Source organism: Apteryx rowi, unplaced genomic scaffold (assembly GCF_003343035.1).
Source record: "Apteryx rowi isolate R43461 unplaced genomic scaffold, aptRow1 scaffold_10, whole genome shotgun sequence".
Taxonomy (NCBI): domain Eukaryota; kingdom Metazoa; phylum Chordata; class Aves; order Apterygiformes; family Apterygidae; genus Apteryx; species Apteryx rowi.
Genome location: NW_020447197.1, coordinates 5,012,219 through 5,038,487, shown reverse-complemented (window position 1 = coordinate 5,038,487; position 26,269 = coordinate 5,012,219). Strand labels below are relative to the sequence as shown.

At 44.1% G+C, this 26,269-nt stretch overlaps 1 protein-coding gene across 4 annotated transcripts in view; it reads right to left on the bottom strand.

Annotated features, from left to right (window-relative positions):
• The window catches only part of MECOM (MDS1 and EVI1 complex locus), a 51,158-nt gene extending 26,147 nt beyond the window's left edge, over positions 1-25,011 (bottom strand). For 2 of the 4 annotated variants that reach the window (XM_026061284.1, XM_026061291.1), the window contains exons 1-5: positions 24,934-25,011; positions 13,447-13,549; positions 10,884-11,100; positions 7,048-7,195; positions 6,144-6,297 (exon numbers count right to left, since the gene is read on the bottom strand). In XM_026061284.1, coding sequence (XP_025917069.1) covers positions 6,144-6,297; positions 7,048-7,195; positions 10,884-11,100; positions 13,447-13,495 — 568 coding nt within the window. In that variant the 5' untranslated portion in view covers positions 13,496-13,549; positions 24,934-25,011. Of the gene's footprint in view, positions 1-6,143; positions 6,301-7,047; positions 7,196-10,883; positions 11,101-13,446; positions 13,550-24,933 lie in introns of those variants that run through there. The other 2 variants (XM_026061279.1, XM_026061270.1) reach the window with 2 other exon arrangements.
• Positions 25,012-26,269: the final 1,258 nt, after the last annotated feature.

Here is a 26,269-nt window from a genome sequence, read left to right as displayed (position 1 = left end):
CAAAGCAAGGCATCCAAGCAGACAAATGTCTAAAGACAGCACAAAAAAAAACCCTCCAACAAACCAGAAAAGGTCTGAAATCACTAAAATGTAAAGTTTGTTTCCTTGCTTTCTCTTCATATTGCACAAACTTTCATACTTGGAACCATTATTTCATATTGCATTAGCACCCAGAGCCTGGAGAGGAACTGTGGCCCCAGGGCTGTAACACCGTATGAAGCACTTCTGTCTTTGAATGTCTATCTGTTTGAAGACATTCATTTATGTCACTATTCACATGTGTAAAGTCATTCATGAAAATCAGTATTTGCAGGGCCAGACCGGAGACAGACAGGGCAGCTGCCTTGTAGAGCTTTCAGTCTAAAAGATGCCAAGGATATAGAAGAGGTGAAGAAGGAGGCAACCAGATATTTACAAGCACATGCTATTATTAACAAACAACATTTTTTTCCATTTACAATTAAGAAGTTAATCTTGCGGAAGTCTAAGCTAAGGTTTCTAAAATAACCTCAGTCAAGTACTCTCACCTGTCCCAAGTATTTCTGTTCGTGTAATGCATATGGTCACTGTGATATAGCAACAGGTGCTTTGGAAGCCATGACCCTAAATTCCACATCTTAATAACATTATTAGTCTTAATATTGCTTATTTCTTCCTTGAATGTGAAAAAATATACTATATTGTGAAAAAATATACTATATTTCAACAACAATTTCCTTTAAAAATGCAGCGGTATTTGTTTGCATGTCTGCTGCTCAAAACAGCTCAGTGGATTTCCTTTCAAACTCCTCTGGGGTGGCAGTAACTTCAGCCTCACAAAAGAAGCAGCTGGAGAAAGCCTGAAGCCACGGAGGGAAGATCTACCTCGACCTGACGGGCCTGATTTAAACTGCAACATTTAGCATGTTGGAGCACAGTTTCCTACAAACATTTTTACTAGCAGGAAGCTGAAAGTGGTCCTGTAATCAGACCAGGACGCCCCACTGTGAAGAGTGAACTGTGCCATTGAAGTGAATGGGATTTTTGCCTGTTCCTGAAATACTTCATCTACAGCTAGAGTCGCTACCCCCAAAATTTTATTTCCTACCTTGCCTTCACTGCGTTGTGAAAGCACGCAACAACATCCTTGACTTTCTGACTGCTACAAACCTTAGTGAGAAAGTTATTGGGGTAGCACCTGGATTAGAGGCCTGCTAGTCAAACCAGCAGAATAACCCTCAGCTCTCTCCACTGCCACCCTTCCCGCACACAACGCCAGCAAACCGTCCGAGCAAACCACCGAACGTCGCAGCGTTAGACACGGATACTCAAGGACGTAAGTGCTTCCGGGCCCAAGCAGCTGACCACCATCACTGCAGAGTTTACGTGTGCTTTGGAAGCCTGCACTGGGCAAGGAGGACACCTAAGGGGCCTCCAATAACCCTTAGTCAGACCTAGAGAAATTCAGCCAGGCTTAATGTTTCAAAGGACCAGCAGTACAATTCCCAACACAAATTTGACATTCATTCCGGGTTTTTTTCTTACATTTACCTTAGGTTATCTTTTGGGGAATTTTATATCCTTTGGGCTAGCAGAAACATCAGACAAGCTCCAAGGTTGTGCTCTTTCTTATTCTAAAATTTGTCAGCACCTCTGGACTACCTTGCTTCTAGTAGCATAGGCTCTAGCTTTGTTTAAAAACAAAATAACATTAACAGTAAGTGGTGTTATCTCTCTGTAATAAATCCTCTTTTTTTCAGCCAGGAAAAAGCATGTGGCCACTTTATTTTTATTTAATTTGCGTTATATCATAAGCTCTCATCTTTCACACATCAAAGCCACACAACAATGCACATTGTGTATTCTGAGGCCTTTTTAACAATCATTTTCAAGATTTGAGACACTCTGACATAATTTACAATGGCTCTATTTTAAGCTTGCAAAGGAAACTGAATTGAATGTATCCCATCCTGCACTGTTGGTTCCCATGAACTGTAATCACGTCCTCTAACTTCCACTCACATCAGGGCCTGTGCTAACCTTCCTGCTCTTCTGAATCTCTGCCCTTGAGAAACTCCACCACTTGTTGTCATGTCTTAACTGTTTACCTCTTCAGCAGGCTGCCTCATAGCTCAGCAACAATGCTCCCATTGTTTGAGGGCCTGATCCTGCCCGCGCGGCGCAGAGCAGCTTTCCCTATTCGTGTCCCATTGACGTCCCTGGGACAATTCGTGCGGTAAAGAGTGCAGAATTGGGCCCAAACACAGGAAATTTGCAATGCACTAACTCAGGAAGAAAGCTTGTTGCTGTGTATCAGTTATTGTTCCTGTTAGAAACCTTCATTCACAAGGAAAGAAAAGAAAGAAAAGCAAGAAGTTAGAAAAGAAGAAGAGCAAGAAGAAGAAGAAGAAGAAGAAGAAAAGAAAAAAAGAAAAAAGAAAAGAGGAAAAGAGGAAAGAAAATAGAAAAAAGAAGAGGAAAGAAAAGAGAGGAAAGGAAAAAAGGGAGAAAGAAGAGAGAAGAGAAGAGAAGAGAAGAGAAGAGAAGAGAAGAGAAGAGAAGAGAAGAGAAGAGAAGAGAAGAGAGATTTTTTTTCTAGTTCCCTGCTAGAAAGCTTGATTTTCTTTTAATAAGTGCTTTCTGTTTATCTTTTGGGGAAGATTTTATCCACCTATTTAACATAGAAGCATTGGTTGTTTATTTCTTGCAGTAATAAGCTCCAATCTTTTCTGCTACCTTTCTGCTATTTTTATCCTAATCATAGGCATAAAGGCCTTGCTCCCACAAAATAAAGTCAATGCTGTACTTCTCAGTACAAAATCAAGTCCCTACMGTCAAACTTAAGGCGTCGAGCACCCCTCATCCTCATTGCTGAGGCCTTGCACAAAAAGCTCCCATCACTCCCATCAGCTTGATCACATAAACCTAAATTAAACCGTCTGTAATGGCACAGCTTTTGCAAGCGTAGCAGAGGGGTTGCACAGTCGTCATCTGGGTTATTATGGGCCAATTCCTCTCCTTCTATAAAGCAGGTTAACTCCATCAACAGTTACAGAGTTATACCTAATATACTCCACCTGAGCATTAAACCATACATATTTTTTCAGAAAAAATCTCCATTTGTCTGTTCAAAAATACATACTTTTACAAGGCTAATATATAATGTAAAACAAATCACATTTTATGGACTCTGATCTTCTAACAGGTCATGGTAAGAACCTGCTTCTTATTGCCATGACCATATCAAATTTAACTTTTCAGTCGGGTAAGACTAGACTGGTAACCAGAGGAAAAAGTGTGTATTGACACAGATCTGTTCTTCCAAAAGCTAGGGAAGTTCTCCTTTAAAGAACATCAATGCATTATCAATTTATTATTTTCCATTAACATATTCAAAAGTCAACAGAACTGAGAAATATTCTACTTCCAGAGAAAAGCAAAAATATACATTTACAATTTAAGGATATCCTTACAAACTATTAAAGGAGATGCAAATTAATCTTCTAAATGACTAATGCGTTTTATCTGGGTTTTGAAACTAAATTAAATCAATCATGGCAACTAAAATCTGTAAATATTTATTATTGCAATTTCAATGAAATAATTAATAGCTGTACTGCCAAGTTTACCTTTTTAAGCATAGGAGCTATATACAACTATTTAATGAGGTACTTCTTGGTCAAGGTGCCTCTTGCCTCTAACAGGCAGTCTATGAAATACATGGCTTCCAAGGCTGACAAAGAAATTTTGGGCCCAGGTCCAAAGCCCTTACTCACCACTGTAGTCTTACTCATGGGCACTGTCGTACTGAAGCCTCAACATAACATTGAAGTTGACACCAAATGCCCCACTGATTTTTTCTGGGAGAATTCTGTGTATAAATCAATGGCACTGCCTGGGCCACTGTGAGTATTCCCAGGAGGGAGGACTAGTCAGATAAGTTATTGTTATAAGATCTACTTCTTTTTCACTGCATGGCTTTTATTTCCAAGCAAAGCTTTGCTTAAAATTTAGTAGATGGGGGGGACGGTTATCAACTTTAATTGCTTCCACGTATCAAAGCAACAGAAGCTGTGTTTGATTTCTCCTGTTACACCTTATTACATCCTTTAAATTGTAGTGCCATACTTTCAAGCAGCTAACTTGTAAGGGAAGCTTCTCTCCTTGCAGTTTTTATTGCTGTATAGACCCCAGGTTTTACATAAACTCCCACTCTGTCTCCCAAGTTGCAAAAATTCATCTCATGTTTAAGTACATTCTGTACCGTGATTGTCTCAGAACCCAAAAAATAGCTTGCAGTTAAGTTTGCAAATTTTCTGCTTATTAAAAAAAATTACTGTAAGTACTATCTCGAATATATGTTCAGTCTATTATGGCATGTGGTTTCTATTTGGAGAAGCTGGAGATTTTGTGAAGGCAGTGAGTAATTACCTTAGTGTTGGTGAGTTTTCACTCAAGCTTGGGCGGTATACTGTAATAAGAGACAGTTGCCATAAACAGACTGGTAGAGTAAATCATGGTGTGTGGCCTTTTGGTGGAAAACAGATATCTACTTTAGGTGACCCTACCTCCCACCCCCGTTTTCTACCAGCTCCCCCCCATTGCTCAGAAAAGCCTACTGAACATGTGGTCTCCAAATTCTCTTCTTCTATAATTACACGGCTATTATTCATAGACTGTTCAATGGTTTTTCATCTCTCATACTGTAAATTTCAAGACTATCAATGGCTGTGTTGATTTATCAGAATACACACCAACAAAGAGCACTTCAGGTATGATTTAATTTAAGAGAGGTGTCACTCCTACATATGGTATTGACCGCAACAGTATTATCTGAAAATTCCCTACCTGGCCAGAAGTTATGGTTTTCTAATAATTATACATTTTAAGTGTAATTAGTTAGCTGGTAATCCCAGGTTTAAAAATTATTAGCAATGGTTATAACTGGATCTAGTTAGTTATACATTTCCTCATACCAAAATTCCAAATATAAGTATTATCTAATCTAATGGCAGATATGCAGACTTCACGAGTAAGTCTTTTACGCCATTAGTGCTTCCCTTGATGTGGATGTGGTCAAAGCAGGTGCTTTTCAAGCCATAACAGGTGCTTGAAAAGACTGTGGTGGAGCTTAACAGTAACAAGAACAATATTCTTAAATATTTCCTGCCTCTGCTTCCCTGTTGAAAGGAAAACAGCTTGCAATGTTATTGTGCATCAAGGTTTCCCCATCTCGTAGAAGGATCTGGCTAGGTGGCACATACAATCCTTGAGACTTTGAGGATCTGTCTTATATCTCACTACTGAGCCAGGCTGACAGATGAAGCAATTTTTATTGCTGGAGCAATTGTTTGTAAAGATCTAACAGCTAAACTCAATACTTAAATTCAGGATATGCAAAGAAGCCTCAAGGAGTGAGGCAATCTTCTCCAATTGAAATGCACTGGCTTTAAGGTTTATTTTTTCCAATTCCAATGAATACCATGGTATCTAATCTGCTATAGATGCTATAGACTTGCAGCCTAAAACTAATTTCTAAAGCAAAGCAGCCTTTCACATACATTTGCTGGTTCCACCTAATTCCCAACCCATCCAGACTGTGGTCTCACCTCTCCATAAGTCAACTGAAGTGCAGGCTGCTGCCAGACAGGTCAGCCCCTGCCTTCCTCCCCTGCCCATCACAGCCTGGCGTTCCCACCTCCTCCCCTGGGCTGGCACTATTGCCGTGTGGGCCTCGGGCTCAGCAGGACAGGATCCAGCACAGCATGCGGCATGCACAGGCACAAGGGAGGCAGGAGACGAGAGCAACCAGCTGAGGTTGGTTTAAAACAACACGAGACTGCAACCTCCAAGCTTGGTATTACTGGCTCTTAGCTAAATCTTACTCCCAGCTTGCTCTTTGCCATCTATGCACGGAAATATATTGCAGGGACAACAGGTACATTTATACAGGTTCTGCCTGAAAATGAAAGTCATATAAACAGAATGCTTTGTACTGGACTGTGAATTACCCAAGACTCCTTTAATAATTCAAAGTGCAAGCCAACCCCCATGAAACCAGTGGGAAATTCAATGGAAGCACAACGCAACCTTCTGCTTCCAGGTAATGCTGCTTTTTGACAAGAGAAATACACTTAGCTGAAGATGTTTAGTTGAAGACTTACATATAAAAGGTTTGACACTGCTGTGGATGTGTTTATGCTGTTTGAGGCCTGAAGAAGTGGCAAAGGTTTTGCCACACTCTGGACAAGCGTGAGCACGAGCCCCAACATGCTGGGAACGAATATGCCTCTGAAGGTTGCTGGGGTCCGTGAAAACCTGCTAGGAAATGAGTACTGATTAACCAAGAAACTTAACTGCAGAAGAAGCCAGTTATTACAAGCATCTGTCAAAATTCAAATGTCAGGGTTATTGGCAGCTTTTTAAGATTTAAAAACTCTCTGACTTTGGCTGCTCGTTGTATCTCACTCTTGCTAAAATGGAAGTCAATGGAAGCTCTGCCCCCCAAAATGGGCCTCAATTTCCCAGGTTTAGCCAAATATTTAGTGGTTCTGTTAACCCTTTTGTAACCATTACACCAGGTGTAATAACCCCTGCAATTAGAAGTCCCAGGGAATGGGAAGGCACATCCATCCACCCTGCACTTCCAGCAGGGATTCTTGCCCCTCAGAGCCCGAATATTTGCAGTAGGTACCAGTTATGTTGGTAAGACATACTGAGGCAATTCAAAGCATATTTATAGTGTTCTGTGATTGCAATCAAATTGAGGAAAGCAGGTCCCCATTCTCTTTCCAGAAGAGTGCTCAGGGCTTGCGAGTCAGGCAGTTAATAACCTTAACTGCTCAGCTGCTCTCACGAGCTCCAGACCCTGCTCACTAGCGGCCGAAGTCCTCCTCTAAAACCCACAAATTCTGCCCACAGATCCTTGTAAATCCTAGAGAAGCAGGCTGGACCACCACAGAACTACCAATATGAACTCCTGAGTCCTGACTCATTGTGGCCCTGCTTTCCTGCCCTTGCACATTCAACACCACGAGCAAGGCCAGACAGCCTACAAATTCACTGTACCTTGGCACAGTTTTCACACTCGTAGTGCTTCCCGCTGTCATGCGACATCTGATGACGTATCAAGTTGGACTTCCAGTTAAAAGCTTTGGGGCACTGATCGCACTTGTACTCCCTCTCCTCGCTGTGCGACAGCATGTGCTTCTCCAGGCTGCGGAAACAGAGACAGGCTTAGTGAGGTCCCGGCAGCATCTACACAGAAACTCGGGTTTATCAGTGATTTGCAGATCAGCGTAGCAATAGAGATGGAGTGCCAGGAAGAGGAGACCAAGCAGAGCATATAATTACAGCAACTAGCGCCAAAAGCCCCAGAGGCCCAATCCTGACAGAACCAAGGCTGCTGAGTTTTCATCAGCAGCATCGAGCATGCAGCCCAGCTCAGCTTCCAGGCAGGATCCCCCTCCATACCAGAGTAATACATTGTCTAATGTTTTGCCAGGCCACTTGCAAAAGCTCCAGGAGATGATGCTTCCATCTCTCCCTAAGGAGACTATTTCACACACCTCTCAATATTTCACTCTGGTAATTCTTCCCTGCAGTCTGAATTATTTCTACCTTATTACTCTCACTCAAAATACACCTTGGATCCTACTACCTTGTGTAATTCCACTCTTTTGATGGCAGCCCGATTTTTCTTACAGCAGGAATAGATCACGAATGACTCCACTGAAGTAGGACAGACCTAGTGTAAGTGATCAGAATCAAGTCTCTAAATATGGTACACTAAGATTAAAGTTACAGCTTGATTATTATTAACTATGTTCAACTAAGTAGTTGTTTATGCATTCATTTCTTAGTTGTTTATTCAGTCTATTAGTAGTATATTCAATCAAGTATTTTTTGTTGCACACCCCTGAATTCATTCTGAATTCAATTCTGAATTTTCTGAATTGCTATTTTAGCATTCATTTATAGCAAATACATTTCTTAATGCCTGCATTGCTTGGTCACATATAAAGTTGTGAGTCACACTATTGCTTGAGTAAAAGAGAAAAGATTACTATGTAATGTAGAAGCAGGTTCACAAAAAAGCCATTGGAGCTGGAATTTTTAGCATCAGACTGAATACCAGCCTGCCAACACGGGGCAGCTCCTACAGTCCTTCCGCACGCGAATCTTCCACTGAGCCCTGCTGAACCAGTGGAGAAAAGCTGCTGGATTTACAGTCTGTTCTGGGTTTTGCAGTCCGATTAGCAACTTTCATTCTCAGCTACAGGTAACGGCAATGCTTTTGCCCTGCAGATGCTGCTTACTTCTACCCCTCTCAGGCTCTTCTTCCCTTCTGGGGAAAAAAAAATTCTGGCTTCCTATCCTAATACCTCTGTGACAACCAGACCTCCATCATGCACTCATAAACAAATTTGCCAAAAGACCTAAAGAGGCTCTTGTCTCCCACACTGGCACCAGCTCCCAAGATGCTTAACGCGGCTACACAACGTCCCATCAACACCAGAGCCATATCTGCCCCCATCACAGACATCCAGATCTCAATCTTCCTACTCAGCTATTTCTCAATTTAATTACGCACACCCTCAAGCACAGGTCATTCAGGCCTTTTGTTTTATTTAATCTGTATACAGCACACTTCTGGACTTTTTTGCTGTGAACTGTCTTTGTCATGTATTAACCTTTCAATAATTCAAGAGTTCAGAGAATGACTGCCTTCTATCTCATTTTTCACTCTTTCTCACCGTACTGCCCATCTATTTATGATGACTTGTTCTTTGTTTTCTGCCCTTTCTCTTCAATATTTAATATTTTAAGCTAAATTTACATTTGTTCAATGATTCCCATATGTTAGATATTGTCCTCTAGTTCGCGGGCAGAAAAGAACTTTAACACGGAATAACTCAGAGCGTGTAAAAATGCTACTGTCCAGGCCTTTCCCTTACTCACACTACTGCAGCCCTTCGGACTTGATCTACCTACATCAGCCCTTTCAAATTGATCACACAGACTGAAAATTAGACATGTGGAGCCAAATTCTGCTCAATATCACCCGGTGAATATGACATTATGCCCGCACAAATCCACGCTCAGTGGGGTTGACYGAATGCACAGAGAGCAACGTTTGGCACACCATGTTTTAATTTTCGTGGTAGCGTCATTAATTTTGCCAAGCGTAAGGTTCGGGTCATGTGACATGCTGATCGGAGATCTCCTGCATGGTGCTGAACAACTTCCACTCAGTCAGTAGGACCTAAGAGAGTCCGCATTTTGGGAAAGGCTGCTACATCTTGCAGAAACAGCACCTGAAACGCTCAGTATCAGTTGTCCAAAGGGGTCACCCCTGCAGGTGCACAAAATCATCCGTGCTAACATCCCACCTCAGCAGACACCACCTGTGACAGAATAAGATCCTGATCTATGGACTAGTAAAGATTTCTGTGAAAAATATGAACTGATGAAATACTCTACTAGTTGATAAGTCATTATTTAAGGGGCAACTGATAATTAAACAATGCAGTATCCTGCTGTCTCCTAAAGGGCAGTTAATGCTGTTACTTGGGTTGTACCCACACAATGCAAAGAGAAAAGAAGGCAACACAGACATGTAGAAGCTACGGTACAGACTCTGGCTGCAAAGCAAAAGATATGAGCCAGGTCTTGTGCTGTTATAAACTGGCTTCATAAGAAATACGCTGCCTTATTACAGCTGAGGATCTGGCCCAGGATTCTGTTATTGAAATATCTCAGCATTATTATTAAACGTTGGCTGAGGCCAACTTTTCCCCCATCCTCAAAATGAAAGCATTAAAATGTAAATTCATGAGGGAAGTACTGCAGAAGCTCTTGTGCACTCTAAACACCTATCAGTAATTTGCCAAATTTGCTGTAATCTGCACTGAAATACATTATTTTAGGTAGCCACCAAAAACTACAGTGACAGGACATATGTAAATGATCATCACATAAAAGCTGTACTTTCTATTTACATTCATCTCTATGCATATTTCAGGTATATATGCATGTACGTCTATCTATTTAAACAGACAGATATAATAAGAAAGAGATGAAGCCAAGTGCCCTTTGTACCCCTGATTTCCAAAGGAATTAAAATTATTCCTCTGCAGAACAACACAAAAATACTGCTTGCCATTGACCATAAGGAACCATCACTAAAATAGTTAAACGTTTTCTACTTTCCTTGCATTTTGTTACTTCTAAAACCCGATTAATTTAATGAAAATACACAAGTTGTGGCTGGGTAGTGTGGGCCTGCTCCTCTTCTCACAGCAGCTAAAGACATTTGTATCATCATTATTTTCAGTTGAAGCAGGATAGTTTCGTACAATTTATTTCTCAAAAAAAGTTATGTTTAATGTGATGACCTGAAGTACTGTACTGTTTCAAGACTGAAAGGCTATATATCACATATTAACATCTAGATTACAGTCTAATTTAACTCTACCAGGCATGGCTTGTTTGCAAAGATAAAATTTCTGTCATCAGTGAACATTACTCAGAGACGTTCTGAGTTATTTCTGCCTAAAAATGATGAGTCCATCCATTAGCTCATCTGAACTATAATAATTTCTCTGATTTCACTGCAACTAGACCAATTCATGACAGCTAAAGAACTGATTATCAGAGGATCCAGTTCTTTAAGGTCCCTGCTAAGGACTTCAGGTCAAGGACTGAATCTCTGAATTGCTGAAACTCAATTGATTTCCATGTCCTAAAACACCAACCAGCATAGAAGTCTTATTAATTGTCATATTTATTTTGTGTATAAGATGAAGGCATCAGATTCTGCCCTCGCCGATGCCCTGCATGATCTGACTGAAGCTGTCACAGAATTTGCCTCATTCCATCATGTTTTAAGCACCTGCTCCTACCTTTGTAAGTCTGGGAAGACTTGATCACACTCTTTACATTCCTGGATTTCATGCGCATCCCGAAGGTCATTCTCAGTGTCAAGCTTTTTCTGAAAGTCCTCCTCCACCATGGAGAACGCAGAGTGAGGTGTGCTGCAAGGGAACTTCTGGTGGTCTACTAGTTCAGCCTTGGACTCAAAGAGCTGGTCGCAGTCCTCACAGCGATACTGGCGCTCCTCTGGAAAACAAAGATAAATTATGCTTTAATTCTACAACATACAACAGTGCAATACTATTTATTAACCACCTGGGTCACATCCAATAGGGAACCCTAACACTGTGTGTTTATATAATATCCTAAATGGAGATATATAGGGTCTAAGATGGATATCCAGTGGGAAGCTGTCAGTCTCTACCTTTCAGAATGAAGTAGACTGACTTAGACACAAATGTCGACATTTAAAATACCCAAGGGGGTGTTAATGGAGTTTTCAAAAGCCTTTTAATTTCCATTACGGTTCTCTTCCAGCACCTAACCCTGTTCAGTGTAAGCCAGAGGCAGATGAAGTGGAGGGTAAAGGAGAGAAGGGGCCTTGCTTTAAATTCAGTAGGAGTAAAATTGGTCACAATGTGTTTCTTACTAAAAGTGACCATAGAAGATCACTAGTATGATCACTTTGGGGTGAATATTTCATTCCATGAATTAATAATTCCTGCAAAACAATAGATTAGCTGAGGAAAAGCCCCAAAAGTAAACTTTGAAAAGAGCATGCCATGATATTTTTTCTGTTGGATTTTATACTAACAGTCAATGTGACTAGCCATATATCCTAGTTTGATTTCAGTGTCATCAGCCCTGCAGACATAAAAGCCCACGGGCTCTGGGTCCGTAAGGTACTTAATAACCTGAGGAGTCTGTCTGACATCTCACATGTATGCAGTACAGTCGGTGACGACTACCTGAGGGTCAGGTTGATCCTGAGAAATCACCATTATCAGGACGGTATTCTGTTGTTTGCTGTCCACTAGCAATAGCCCAGACCAAGTGAAAACTTGGCCCAGTTTGGGTCTAAATGAGCCCTATGGGACATATACTTGTGTGTGACTGCAGAGCATTTCTCTGGTGTCATTTATAAAATAACTAATGGAATAGGCACAGAAAATACTATCCTTGGAAAAGGGTGACATCTTTAGCAATAAAGTTACCACTAAGGGGGAAAAAAACCTCAACGAATGAATGAATAATCCCCCCTCCTTTTTTTAAGAGACCGTAAGATACTGCTCCAAGTTTGCAGGCATTTGTAAGAAAGTACACCCCTGGATGTCACTTCTCCTGCCCTGGGAAAGTCCCTGTGCACAGTCCCTGAATTCTCAAGAATTTATAAGATGTCCACACTGGCATAGACTGTAACCTAGTGTGTATCAAGTAAATATCCTACAGCTAGCCCCAGCTGTGGCTTTCTAACCCTTTGCACTGCAGGCAGCAGAGCCAAAGTAGCTTTTGGAGGTGGGGGGCAAATCCGAGGCAACCTAATCTGCAAGGAATGAGCAACAGCTTACAAGTTTTAGACAGAGAATCTGTGTGTAGGATAAATAATGAATGAGCAAGTGGAGGAAGAATGACTACGTTCTCAAAAGTGACAGCAACATTAACAGCCTGAGATCTTCGCTTTTCAAGAGAACAGAATAACAGTTGTTTAGCTAAATGACAAAAAATAACCTATAATCAGGGTTCATACATCTTAGTCTGGTAGGACCAACACAGCCTAGAGATAATGACTTAGAATCTCTTCCTCCTTCTGCAACATCCATGAAATGATTAAGTTTCAGTTTCAAAGCCTTACTGTTGCCCTCAGTTACCTCTTTAGACCTCTGGTTCTGCCAGGGAGGTTGGAATAAGTAAGGGAAAAACTTGAAAAACATCAAGAGATGCAGAGAAAAATGGACTGTGCAAACCACAGCTCACCAGCTTGACAGGCACTGAATGCGAATTACGTGYGATTTTTAGGGAAATCAGTTCAACTACAAGCGATGAACAAAAGAGCGAACCCCAAAGCCAGCTTTGGCATTGCTTTTCAGAAGAGACCCACCCTCCAGAGGGACTGAAGGAGAAAGGCCCTGGTACGACCTCCAGGCTGTAGTTCAACTAAGGGGAATCCTACGCTCAGGACATGAGTGGTGGAAAGTCCCCCAATGACCGGGAATTTCAGTTTATTCCCAGGCAACCTATGACCTCTCTGTCTGGATTCTTCGTTTCTAATGCTGAAAAATGTTCAGTTAGAAAACCTAACAGTTAAGGGGCACCAGCAACAGGAATCTTAGTCACGACATTGGCAAAACACTTTGATAAATGAAAATATATCAATCACGTTAATATTAAACTTATTTATTCACCGAACAGCTTTCAGAAAACAGAAGGGTAGGAATATAGACGTATATAACCAGCACAGTCCAGTTCTTCTCCCTAGCTACAGTGAAGCTATTGCGGATTTCAAGAGGATTCCAAAAGAGGAGATATCTTCCTAATTTTTCACTTAATTTCAGTGCTATATTAGATTAGATTAGACAGTAAGAAGTGGCTAACCGTGAATGTCTGGAGCCATTGTTTCATGTGAATAATCTTCACTCTTCATGAACAGTAACAGCTCCTCTCCTGGTTCAATATCTGCTACAACCCTGTAGAATATCTGAAAAAGAGAAAGCAAAGTGAGCACCGCAAAAGGCAAAGAGGCATCAAACCCTGCAAGGGAATAGCACTGAATTTAAACACATGGCCAGATCCTGCCCTGGTTTGGGTGTTGGCTGCAAGCAGTTTGATGGAGAGGTGCCAATTTAAGACTACGGCAAACCCGCTCCTTCCAGCCCCCAAACCTTTTGTGCTTTGGGTTCTGTGAAAAGAAAAAAGAGATTGCTTTCAACAGCCCTCGCTGCACAATGAGCTACATGATGATAACTGCAAATATCACCAACAATTCACATGCTTAGTTATATAAAACCGACCTATAAATTATCCATAAAACGTAACCTCGAATGACTGGCTTAAGGGAGATAACCCCCGTTTCTCCTCTCGACTGCAGGGGGAAAAGCTACGGGTACCAGCTAAAAACGGACCTGAGAAGACGATGCTGATGAAAGCACAGGCACCAGGCCCCGCTCATTTTAACCATCTCGGAGGTCCAGAAAGCCGTGAGAGGTTTACGCAACCCAGCGGCGCTGTGCTGCGGCTCTGGGCTCGTTTCTGGGAAGGGGCAAGGAGGAGAGGCAGAGCGCTGCGCCGGGGCGAGGGCGCCCACCTGCCCGCAGCCCCCGCGAAGGCTCACGCCGGTGCTGGCGTGCCCCCGCGGAAAGGAAGCTACCCCAGATCTCTCCGGCTGCTCTCTGTCTCGGCAGGAAACGTGAAGAGCGCTAAAAAGCTCCACGAAGCCGCTCAAATAAATATTAGCAACTTCCTCAGGTCTTGTTAAACCAAAACACATGACAGCTCTGTTTGCTAAGCTAACAAAAGATGCGTTTGCGTTTTCTCTGACTAACGTATCTTTAAAGGGTTAGCTCTCAAATTATGAACTCTCAATACTCATTTCAGTGCCTTGAAAGAAAGAGAAAAACCCGCTTCCACTGCTTAAGGCCAAGCAGAGCTGTCTGTCACAAGTTAGATACAGATACACGGCGATACGCAGCGATTTCCCGTGCGGGGACACGCGGCACTCACCGTCCCCGAACGGTGGCCCCGGCAGCCCCGCAGATACCACTGTCCTCCAGGAGGTGGCCGTATAGCCTAATGCTTTACTTCTGCGCGAGCGGCCTTTGCCCACCGATACGTGCGAAATATCCAAAAATAACTGAATAAGACACATTTCCTCCGATTTGTTTTCTTTTCTTTTCTTTTCTTTTCCTCGTCCGGAGCGCTCCGGAGTCGGCTTCGAGAGCGGCGGGCGGACCACCTGCGTCCCGCCGGGCCGCGAGAGGCGAGCGGGGGAGAGCGGGGACCACCTGCGCCCCGCCGGCGCGCCAGCCACGCCACGAGAACACGTCGGACGCCACGGACGCCACGGACGCGTGCCGCAGCCCCCGACTTAGGCCGCGTTCGCCCCGCGGCGGGCAGGGGCAGGAGCAGGAGCTCACGGCCAGCTTCCCCTCCCGGCGTGCTGARGGCAGAGCTCCCCTTCCTCCCACACCGTCCTGCTCAAACTGCCGCTTTGGGGCTTCTCAGTTTTCCCCTCGTCCTTTAGATAACTGCGAGCGGCAGCTTCGTCCTGCAATTCTATTTCCCTTTAGAAAACAAGGATTCCTCTGAGCAGCTCACATYGCTTCTTTTTTTGGAGGCTTCCAAAGGTTTAACTTTTTAGCTCCCTTTCCAGCAGCACGTTAGCCTCTAGAGCGTGACATGTTGGACCTCTGCCTTCACAGCTCGCGACAGCGCTGCCGGCGACTGCGACTTGCGCTCCCACCACAGAGCGTTTCCAGTCGCGGCTGCAGTCTCGCACGCTCGTCCCGATCCTGCTCGGATTTAGCGCCATATAAATCAGGAGTAGAGCGATGAGGTCAGCAGGGCCGTATTTGCATTAAACAGGTCAGGYGCAGGGCAGTTCTCGGCCTTCTTAGTACTTTCCTGTTAATCTTGCTTTTCACTAATTTACGCAGAGATGTGCAACCCAAACAGCACCTTCAAGCCTCCAAAGTAACTCTAGCGACTCTAAAGCAAAAATAACGCCACTCCTGTCAAACCGCTACTCTCTGGATTCGGTAAGAGGAGCAAGGAGACGGTGTGTTAGCACCAGCGACCCCGCACCGGCTGGCGGGAGTTAAAATGGTGACGTAGCGTTGGCGAGCGGCACGGCGAGCCGAGGCCGAAGGGAGCTCGCCCTCGTCCGAAGCAAGCCGCGATGCTTCTCGAGAAGGCAGCGGTCCGGCGCCGAGCGGTGCCAGAGCAGGGCCAGGGGCGCGCGCAACGCACCCCCGGCCCCAGCCCCGCCGCTGCCTTCTGCAAGCTTCTCCGAGCGCATGCTGCCAAGGGGGACAGCGCTGCCGGGGTTTTACGTGGACCGGGGTGCGCCGGGGACTCGGTCGGGGCGACGAAACTCATCTGATCACACTGAAACGCATTTAAGCGAAGCCAGCTTTTAACTCCTGCAAATAAATCTGATGTCAACATTACATCCAGTGAATACTTGCTTTAAGCAACACTTGTTTTTCCATTTCATAAGATAAATGTATTTAAATCTGGCTCTTTTTTTTTTTTTCCCCCTCCCCAGAACTGTACCGGCCTCCATACATTTGAAAGGAGATAGCCTGATCGGCCTCAGCCGAGCCTTCGTATCTGGCGTATTTTAGGTTGAAGGAATACGTGCACGACGTGCAACGCTGCGCGCTGACTGGAGACGCTCCTGCAGGCCGCCCTGATGCGGCACCCCTCGCCCCGGTGCCTGCGGAGCTAACGCCCTGCCCAGGGCAGCACAGCTCTGCCCTTGGCTCACCTTGGTGCGCCGCGGTTTTGCGTTACGGTATGTAAACCCAGCTGGTCTTTGGAGGTCAGCGGCGCGTCAATGCGAAGGAACAAACCTAAACCACAGCGACGCATTCACCGATATCCTCCCTCCTCTGCTCGGGCTGCGCCACCAAAGCTCTTTTGGTTTTGGTAGACCTTCACGCCTCTCGTCGCAAAATAAGGCCCCCTGGACTGTACACGTGCATGGTCTGGTTCGTAAAGCGCCGCGTTACGGTGCATCGGATCGCTTTGCAAAGGCCTGGTGTGCTGCAGCACCTTCGCCGCAGGCATGGCACAAATTCGTAACCAACATGTAAATGCTGCAGCTAATTGCCTAACCTGTCTGTGCTGGTGTTTGCAAATAAGGGAATATCCAGCAAAATTACGTGCTTTAGGTTAAGTGTTTTTTTTTCATTTTGAATTGCAGAACTAAAGCCCTCCAAAAATAGGTCCAAGCGACAGATCTGAAGTGCTGGCATTTCGGCATTATTATTAAAACGATCATTTGAGTTATTATTTAAAAATATATATATTTTAAAATTATTGCTGCACGTACAACAAGAATTCCACTTGCACTAACAAATTATATACCGGATTGCATTCCAATGAGGATCTAAAATCAGACATGCTGAACTTTAAAACAATTTGATCTGATCTGATTTTAATAGATGTCCTTATTACTTCCTGGAATCCACTGGAATCATCTTGCCCAAGAACAAGGGAGAAGTTCAAGCACGTTTGGTGGAAATGAACCACGCTCGAGGAATTTTTAAGCAGCAGAAGCCTGCGGAGGGCAGAAGGCGCGGGGATGCAGCGAGCCCTCCAACAGGAGAGCTGATAGCTCAGAAATGACTCCCAAGCCAGGTCTGCCTCCTCCTGCCTCTCCTGGCTTTGTAAGCAACACTGAACTGTATTCCTGACATTATTTTTTGTTTTAGGAAATGGTAATGTGGAATATTTGGATTCTAGCATTCTAAAGCTTAAAGATTCCTTGGCTACGCTCCTGACTATACTATAATTAAGGAAAGTTAGTAATTTTTTGACTTCAGCTGGACCAAGATTTCACCTCCGCAGCCTGCCAAGCCCCCTTCGTTACCTATCTTTGTTTAATGTCCTAACTTCACAAGGCGCAAGCACACCAGTCTGCCTCCCGCACTACACGAAGGGCTGCTGCACGGTAGAGAAACGACCCGAACCGTAAAGTCCAGATGCGCGTTGCACATGCCCTGGGATCAGTGGGGTGTGACTGCAGTTTATATAGGAAGAGCAAAATCGGATCCAGATCTGGAAACACTTTCGGAGTTGAGGGGGGCTGGAGTGGGGAGAAGGGGGGGGGYGGCCGCACTCATCACCGCCCTGCGCCTGCGTGCGCTGCAGGTCGTACGCTCAGGCTACCGAGCAGAAATAAGAGCTCCCAAACTGCAAGGCTGTAAAGGGAAAGGGGAGGGGGGGGAAAAAAGGAACACACACAATTTACTTTTAAATGGATGAATAAGGCCTCATTGTTATGAATCCCAGTTTACTTTTCCTGGTCAGGCACTTGAAATTTTATTTATGCTTAATAGACTGCATTTGGCATGTGTAAAGATGACAGAAGCGTGAATTATGAATGACCTTCAACCTATGCAGGAAGTTGTAATAATTGGAATAATAGCGAAAAGGCACTCGCTGCGAGAGCCGGCGAGCCCCGCGAGCCCCGGCCGCCGCCGCCTGCTCGCTTTGAAGTCTGCTGTCGCCCGTGGCCTGCCCCGGCGAAGCCCGCGCCGCGCGGGTCCAGCTCCTTATTTACCGCCACGGCGCTCGACGTGCCGTTCAGCCGCCCGCGAACRGTTTAATAGAAATGATACCAGTTCTCGGGGAAGAAGCGACACTCCGGTCTACGTGTCTGGACAAAGTCGACAGCTGATAGGAACGCATCTGTCGTCCTCGCCCTGGAGAAGCTTCCTTCTGCCGCGTCTCACCAACCGTCTTACTCTCGGGCGCACGGGAGCTTGGAAAAACACTCCGTGTGCCCCTGTGCTATTTGGGAAATTCAGGTTTTAGAGCAGACAAGGGATGCTATTTAGATGTGGGAGCAGGTAGCTGATCCTATTTATGCTTAAATTGCAAACTTAACGTATTTAACTTACTTCGAGTGCTAAGGGGGGAGGCATCAAATAACTTTTGTCCCACAACATGCTGGCAAGGGAAAGGATTAAACTGACTTCAGCTGTTACAGAAGCTGACTAGGAAAAAGATGGCGAAAAGGCACAGAACGTAAAAAACGTCAAGCGCACTGGTAGCCGTAACGAAAGCCTTACAAGGTCCATCAGCCTTGTGCAAAGAACCGCTCCCGAGGAGAAACGCGGCGCGACACTAAACGCACTGTATGTTCCCAGGGACGGAGCAAAGGGAAAACCTAAACACTGGAAACGCGGCTGCCAYGAGTTTCAGGTAGAAGGTTGCGGTTTTGTTTTTGGCAGCAGCGGCCTGCTGCATGTGATCGGCGTGGAAGGAGGACGGCCCTTCCCACCGCGCGGGCGAAACCGCTCTGCCCTCCCGAAGGCCACAGAGCGCTTCCCAGCAGCCATCCTCCACCTCCYGTTACGGCAAAGCCGCCCCGTCCCGAGGTGCGGGACGCGCGCGTGCACCGCTCGGGACAGACCGCCCCGTGGCCTCCACGGCACCGAAGCCCGAGGCGGCGCCAGCTCCGTCGACGCGCAGCCGGCTCCGAAGAGCAAAGTGTTACTTGGGAATAAGAGGGGAACTTGCCTGCAAAGCAAAACAAATTGCATGTCCAAAACTAATAACGAGCTTCAGATTAAAGGGACCTGAGCAACGTGAGGATTTATGCCCCCCCCCCCCCGGAAAATGAGAAGGACATACGAATAAATAATCGTGCGACGAGCCGTAATTAAGCATTTGAGGAAACAAAACAAAACAAAAAAAAGCGTCCGAACGACCAGGATTCAATTTTAGCTCCTGTGATGAACAACTTGTGCAGCTGGAGGGCTGTATTATGAAACCTGAGCCAGGTCCTTCTTGCCGTACTCAGGCGAATGATAAATCGAAATAAACTGGAGGTTTTTTTCGAGGGGTAACCTATAGGAGGCTTTCCAGAGCTCTGTATCAGGCCCAAAGAAAACTTGGGCAGAAATCCGGGGGCCGAGCCCAGCGACGGACGGGCCCGCACGCGTGCGCGGGCAGGAGGCCGCGTGCCGAGCGGGGGGAGGAATCTCTCCCGTCGCCTCCCTTCCAGGGCCTGCGAAGCGCCCGGGACGACTGCAGGCCCTTCGYGCAGCCGAGTGCAAAGTCCCTTCCTTCCTTCTTTCCTAGAAGTCTAAAGTGCCCCGAAACGGCAGAGAGAGGAAGCAGCTCGGGGAGGAGGTGTTGGAGCCAGCACGCTCTCCTCCGAGGGTACCGGGAATCCGTGCTGTGCTGTCTCCCGAGACAAAAACCTTCCTCCCRCTCCCCCGAAGCGGCGAGGCAGCTGCCCGGCGTCCCTTCCCACGGCGTCCCCGCRTTTTGAAAGCGCTGGGTCATCCTCCTAGCTGCCATCACCCCGACAATACTCATGTCTTCTTCCATAGCATTTTTTTTTCCTGGTGAATTTGAAGCCTCTGCGAAAGTCCCGGGGTCCTGGTTAGGGGATTGCCCCATCCAGCCTCAGCTCCCAAGCACAGGCACCGCGAAACGTCCTCCCCGGCGGCTGCGCAGGGCTGCAAATGCCGTGGCGTTCGCGACGGGGCTGCCCCTCAGCGCCAGCCCGGGGCACCTGCCCGGGAACAGCACGCGCATCCCGGCTCCGACCGCAGAAGGCGGCCGTCACGCTCGTCCCGTAAACAGGGATGCGTTAGAAAGTCAGCTGCAACACGGAGTGACGCGTGCCTCAAGCGACCGCATGGCAGCCGCCTCCTGACACCCCACTTCATTCCCAGAGCACGGAAACGGCTCGGTGAATTACAGCCGTAGTGTCTCTGTGGACGCCTACAAGCCCCTGTACTCCTGCCGGTGAGCACAGGGCTGCGATCTGACCAGCTCTCACCTCAGAAAGGTATTTTTGCTTAGAGACACCGTGCCTGCCTGGTTCTATTAAATATTAATGGTCGATACAAAGCTTATCACTTTGCAAGAATGACAGCAATTAGTTGCCATTTTCAGTTCTACAGAACTTCATTGCAGGGTTAGGTCACGTCAGGACAGGACAGCGCTGAGACCAGGAACACTGCTGGCGTATTAAGCTGCAGATAACGCAGACGTACGCAAAGGATTCGGCTGGAGATTCACACCCACCATCGACTCTAATTGCGGTCAACGCAGGATCGCAACTGCCGAATTCCTTATTCCACCAGCCTAACTCCGACACGACCCAGCCCCACTGGAGACGATTTTCAGTGGGGGTTGGATTAAGCTTTATTTGCTTAATAAACTGGCAACTCCTAGGAAGAATAATGGCAGAACAGGGCTCCGTATGAGCGTAGCGTGCACGTGCCCTTCTGACCCATAACAGCCAAAACCTTAATTTCACTCTCCGACAACAAAGCCTCAAAACTATTCCTTAAGTACACAACTTTTGCAGGTGGCTGTATGTTTAGGGCTGCTTGAGAAGCCTCTGTGTTTGCTGCCTGCTAGCTGTGTGCAGGGGAGGGGGGGCAGAGGCAGTAAAATCTGAAACATGAAGCTGTGTCTGCAGATTAAAAAAGTTCATAAAACTTGTAAGATGCGATCAGACCTGGTAAAACCTACAGCAGTAGGTTCTCGTGTAAGTTTATATCACTGACATTGTGCACATTGTTAAGAGTGTAATACTACTGGTTTTCCCCCATTCCAGTAGCATATACTTGAGTATAAAAAAAAGAGAGAAAACACATTTCAGGACACATAGCAAATCAAAACCTCAGTAGACTGACCCTGAACCACGTGGAATTTTCCATAGATAAAGCGAAGGGGATCTTCACGAGCTGCTTTGTTAGGGACAAGACCTGGAAGCTGAGAGCAGTTTCACAGATATATGGCTATATCACTGTCCGAGGTCTACAAGCAATAAGCAAGACAAAAAACAATATTCMGGAGTTCTAACTTAAACTACTAACAGCTACATTTCTTTAAAAAATATATATTTTTTATAGCTTGAAGATGATTGTGGTCCCAGCTTGAAAATGCATTCTGATTGCATGACAGTTCCCTTACAAGACATTGCTATAGTTATGCTGTGTTTTCAACTGCATTTTCATTACCATATATATTTAAAAACAATGTTTTTGCTGAGATGACAGTGCAGCCAGACAGCCTAACAGTGSTAATCATTCTGAAGCCATTAAAAAGTTGAACTAATAGGAGTTTAACAATAATAGAGAAGAGTCATCCAAGTTAGCAAAAACTGCTATCGAAACCTAACCGACTCTGAGCTGAAAAAATACATTCCAGGGCAATAATAGTGACAAGACTGTTTGCAGCTCTGCACATACTGTAGTCTCTTTGGGGAAAAGGAAAAAATGAGACTGTACTATTTGTGGAATTTTATTATTCATATACATCTTGAATTACATACTTTCAGGTTAGATTAGGTATGACAGGAGATAATAGGAAGACAGCAAAGAGAAATCCTAGATCAACTTCATTTGAAATAAAACAAAAAAATGCAGCTTTTAAACCCTACTCCGCTTCCAATCAAATGAAATATGAGTTGCATCCAGCACACATGTTTTGACTGCATCCCACCATTACTGAGCTGTTCATCTTAGCAAAACTCATTTGTACAGTTATAAGAAAGAGCCCAGGCCTTTTGCAAAGTTGAACCTAAGTGATGAAACCTAACCTCAGACGTGAATCTGGGGGCGGGGTGGTATGTCTCCGAAAAAAGTCTAAGAGAGAAAACAATAAAAAAAACAAAACAAAACACGTTTTTCWTTCCTTCTTTTTGTTAGGTGCAGAAGGTACAGCTTAGCAAAGCAGCTCTGAGGTTCACCTAACCCCTGCCTCCAGCAGCCTGGGAATCCTACCTGTCTGCCACCCAAGCTTGAGCTTAGCCGGACAAACCCGTGGCCAGCGCAAGGCTCGGAGCGCTGGCAGTATCTGTTACCTGCCCAGGTACAGCGCAATGTTTGCTTGTGAATTTTACAGATGAGTTGAAGCAATTAGAGGCGAACAATTACCGCTGATCAAGTGTCCCTGTCCTCGCCCCGGCGGCGAGCAGCACCGCGCGGCGGGGACGTGCCCTGCGCGGCGAGGGGTGCTGCTGCCCTGCTGGCACCGCTCAGTCGGCGGGCGAACGGGGGGAAAGTCCCCACGCTGCAGCTCACTGCTGCACGTTCCCTGCCTCCACCACTTCTTCTTCCCTCTTTTTTTTTTTTTTTTTTTGGTGTGTGTGTCCAGGATCCGGCCAGGCAGACTGACAGAAACGCTGCCACGCGCAGTATATATATATACACAAACACACATGCACGCTCAGCCCTGACTTAGATTTGTCACTCCTTGTATATGGCCACGTTTGGCCGTGTAATGTCCATTTCCCAGTTTGCCTTCCATTAGATTTTATATTACCTCTCAGGAGCCTGTGCCAGAATAAAGCAGGAGGAGGAGCTGTGAGAAAGGCTTTTGGGGTTTAAGATTCAAGAGCGCATTTTTAGCATTAACTTTTTAGACTATGGTCATAAAATGTTGGAGTATGCGTACAATTTTGTGCGTAAGTTTTCAGTGTTTCCAGAGGGCCACATGAACAACAAGCTCTTGCTGACAGTGTACAGTTCACAACAAGCTACTTGAAAGACGAGCAATTTTTAATTTTCAAATCTCAGCAACAATAAGCCATAAAAATGTGGAATTATGAACAGCATGATACTGTGCAAAATAAAAAACAAGTCTCCAGTGAATGAAAGAAATTATTGGCAGCAGTACAGCCACCATTACCAAATCTCAGAAATGTAAACACTAAAAAAGAGAAGCTTACAAGCGCCATAACTTTCATTCCAAAAACGTCAAAACGCGTGTGCGCGTTAGTGTGTCAGAGGAGAGATGCTGATGTTTCAGTCTAGCATATATTTTGAGTTGTAGATCAACAATATCAAAGTAAACACAGTAAGTTGTTTTTACCAGTTCACATGATTCCATTTACAGTCTTACCTATTTATGCCAGCTCTTATTGAACATAACATATCTGAATTTGCTATTTCAGTTAAACTATATAGTTTCCTTTTTGTATCCCTGTTACATAAGTGCTCCGCACTGACAGAATTTATTGTTTTTCAGTATAAAACATATTTCAGCTTAGAGAACGTATTTTTCATTTACTAATAATCTTTATGGTTTCTTTAGTTAAACCAGCTGCTATATAAAAAATAAATTATATCTCAGTCGGCTCGTTCATTCAGTAATACATGTGCTCAGGGCTGAATTTTAAAAGTTGAAAATTAAAGAAATTCTCTATCATAGTTTCTGAAAAAGTTATTTAAACCAGTTTTCATCAATTATCTCATATGAGCTAAATACATAATTCTGTAATGCTGCTGGAAATAGCAGGCTGTCCCACATTCATTTCCTATATGTAAGGAATTTGATTGGAAAGAATGATTTCTAATTGAAGCTTTGTGTCTGGTTGTGATTCTTCCTTCAATACTGTCAAGGCAATTAAATCAGCTAAAGATAATCTTTAACATTCACCTGATGCAGTTAATTAAGTGGTGAAAACGAAGCACAGTGATTAGAAGAATCAAATGTTATGTTACTGGTATCAAAGTTGAAATTTGAAACAAGAATTCACAATCAGTTGTTCCTTTGCTATTTTAGACATTTTACTTTAAAGAACTATAGCTTTCTTAACCTAACTTCACTCRTTAAAATATTTCCTAACGGCATGTATTATTTGAAAACTCAAGCAAATCTTGATTTAAGAAGCACCTAATAACTCATCAGCATAACCGAAAACACAATGCTTTACTGCGTTGCTSCTCTGCCTATCCCAGCCTTTTTTTTTTTTTTACAACACACAAGGATAAATAATGTTTGAGCCTAACAACAAGTGGATTTTTTAAGTGCAATAAAAGAAAAGGAAAAGAAACCCACTAAAGATTCTAGTTCAGTGCAGAAGTATTACGAGTTCTCATGAAGAGTATGAGGAGACATAATAATGTTCACGCATGTGTACGTTCAAATCCGAAGCCCTATACACACAGCTACACTTGTAGGATTAGCAGTTTTGTATCTTCACCCTCATTCTCTCCATGAATTTCACATTACAGTTCTCGATTAACTCAATGGTTTAATTTAGCAATCCAACTGGATTGGTACAGGCACCAGAAAATGTTACTAATTCAAAATCAGAAAATACTGGCTTTGCATATCTGAGAAAGTYGTCCCAGTGTTTATCAGGTATAAGATAAAAAATAGGGGATTGTTTATGAATCAGACAACACTGTGGAAAAAATGGAAAATTCATATTATCTGCAGCCCACAGTCAAAATTACTCTATTCTGCGTTTCACATCTGTGCCTTATCTTTTGCCATAACAGCAAACAGGCCAAAATCTGTTGTGAATTGCTGTTATTTTTTTTTTCCATTGACACCTTAGAGTTCCTTAAAAAGTAAGTCCAGAAAGTGAACGCCACATACCTGATCACTTATCTGACATGCAACAAGGTTGTGCTGATTGTAGCATCCAGCAAACTTGATATATTTGAGCCAGTTTCCTACATCTGGTTGACTGGCATCTATGCAGAACTTCACATTGCAAAACTCATCCAAGATCTAAAAAGAAGAATATGAAAGAGTAAGTCTTTCCACTCCTATCTGGGCATGCTAATTAAAAGATAAATCACAGGTTTTCAGATAAACAAATGGTTAACAATATATGCATGTTTACTCACAAATATGCTTCTCTGGTGAGTTTTTTTTTAAAGAATTATATACAGAATTATATACATATCAATAAAAGGACAATAAACATACTGAAAAAGGTCTTGACCAATGTTTACACATAAGCAAGATGTTGTCTAATTATTGCTAAGAAATACTATGTTAATTTAAGAAGAATCTGATTTTCTTGGCACTCATCAGTGACTATTTGCATTTAAAATTATGATTTTAATTAAATGTGATTCTGTCAGGAAGTATAGCAAAAATTACTAAAATAGGTGGGGTTGTCTTCATTTGAGGTTTCTGTTTTGTTTCAGAATTTACGTTGTTTGCAGCTCCCAGTTAGCCTTTTCATATTTGTTACCCTGCCTACCAAATAAAGTTTGGTTCAGAGTTATTTATCTTGTTTTAATATTATGCTTCCCAAACAGCCCTTCCGTGTAACACTTAAATCACTCCCCTTAATTGAAGCAAATAATAGAACTCCCTATGCCAAACTAAAGAAAATAAATGAAAAACAATGTAAACACTCATGCAAAACGTGGCAGTATTCAAGACATACCAATAAACGGTTCCAATTATGCAGACAATAAACAAATATAATGAGATTGCTTGTGGACAAGGTAGAAAGGATGTTCTATTCTAATATTATGACAAATTGCTAATCATTACACAGGACTGAATATCATTATTTATTTGCGAGCTTTGCGACTGGCCTATCCCGAACTCTCCCCAGTATCCCAGCGCGCACACAACGCCAACGCTACATTTGTAACTTCTGCTGTCGGGCACATCCTGCAGCGAGAGCAAACGACCCTATTTTATTTAAGGAAAAAAGGAAAAGAGAAAAAAAAGCTCGCGCTCATACACAAAACGAAGAGAAAAGAGCGAGGGAGATTGTTTCCCCGGTGAAAAACATTTGTATTCACGTCAAGCCCGAGAGCACTTTTGGCCTCGGAGCTGAATGGCCAGGAATCCCGGTATTGTATATCATTTAGTTAATGAAAACCCAGGGAAGTTTCCTATCAGGGGCTCACAATATCGCCTCAGCCCGCTCGCATTCATTAATTAAACGAAGCCAGCGGCGAGCGGC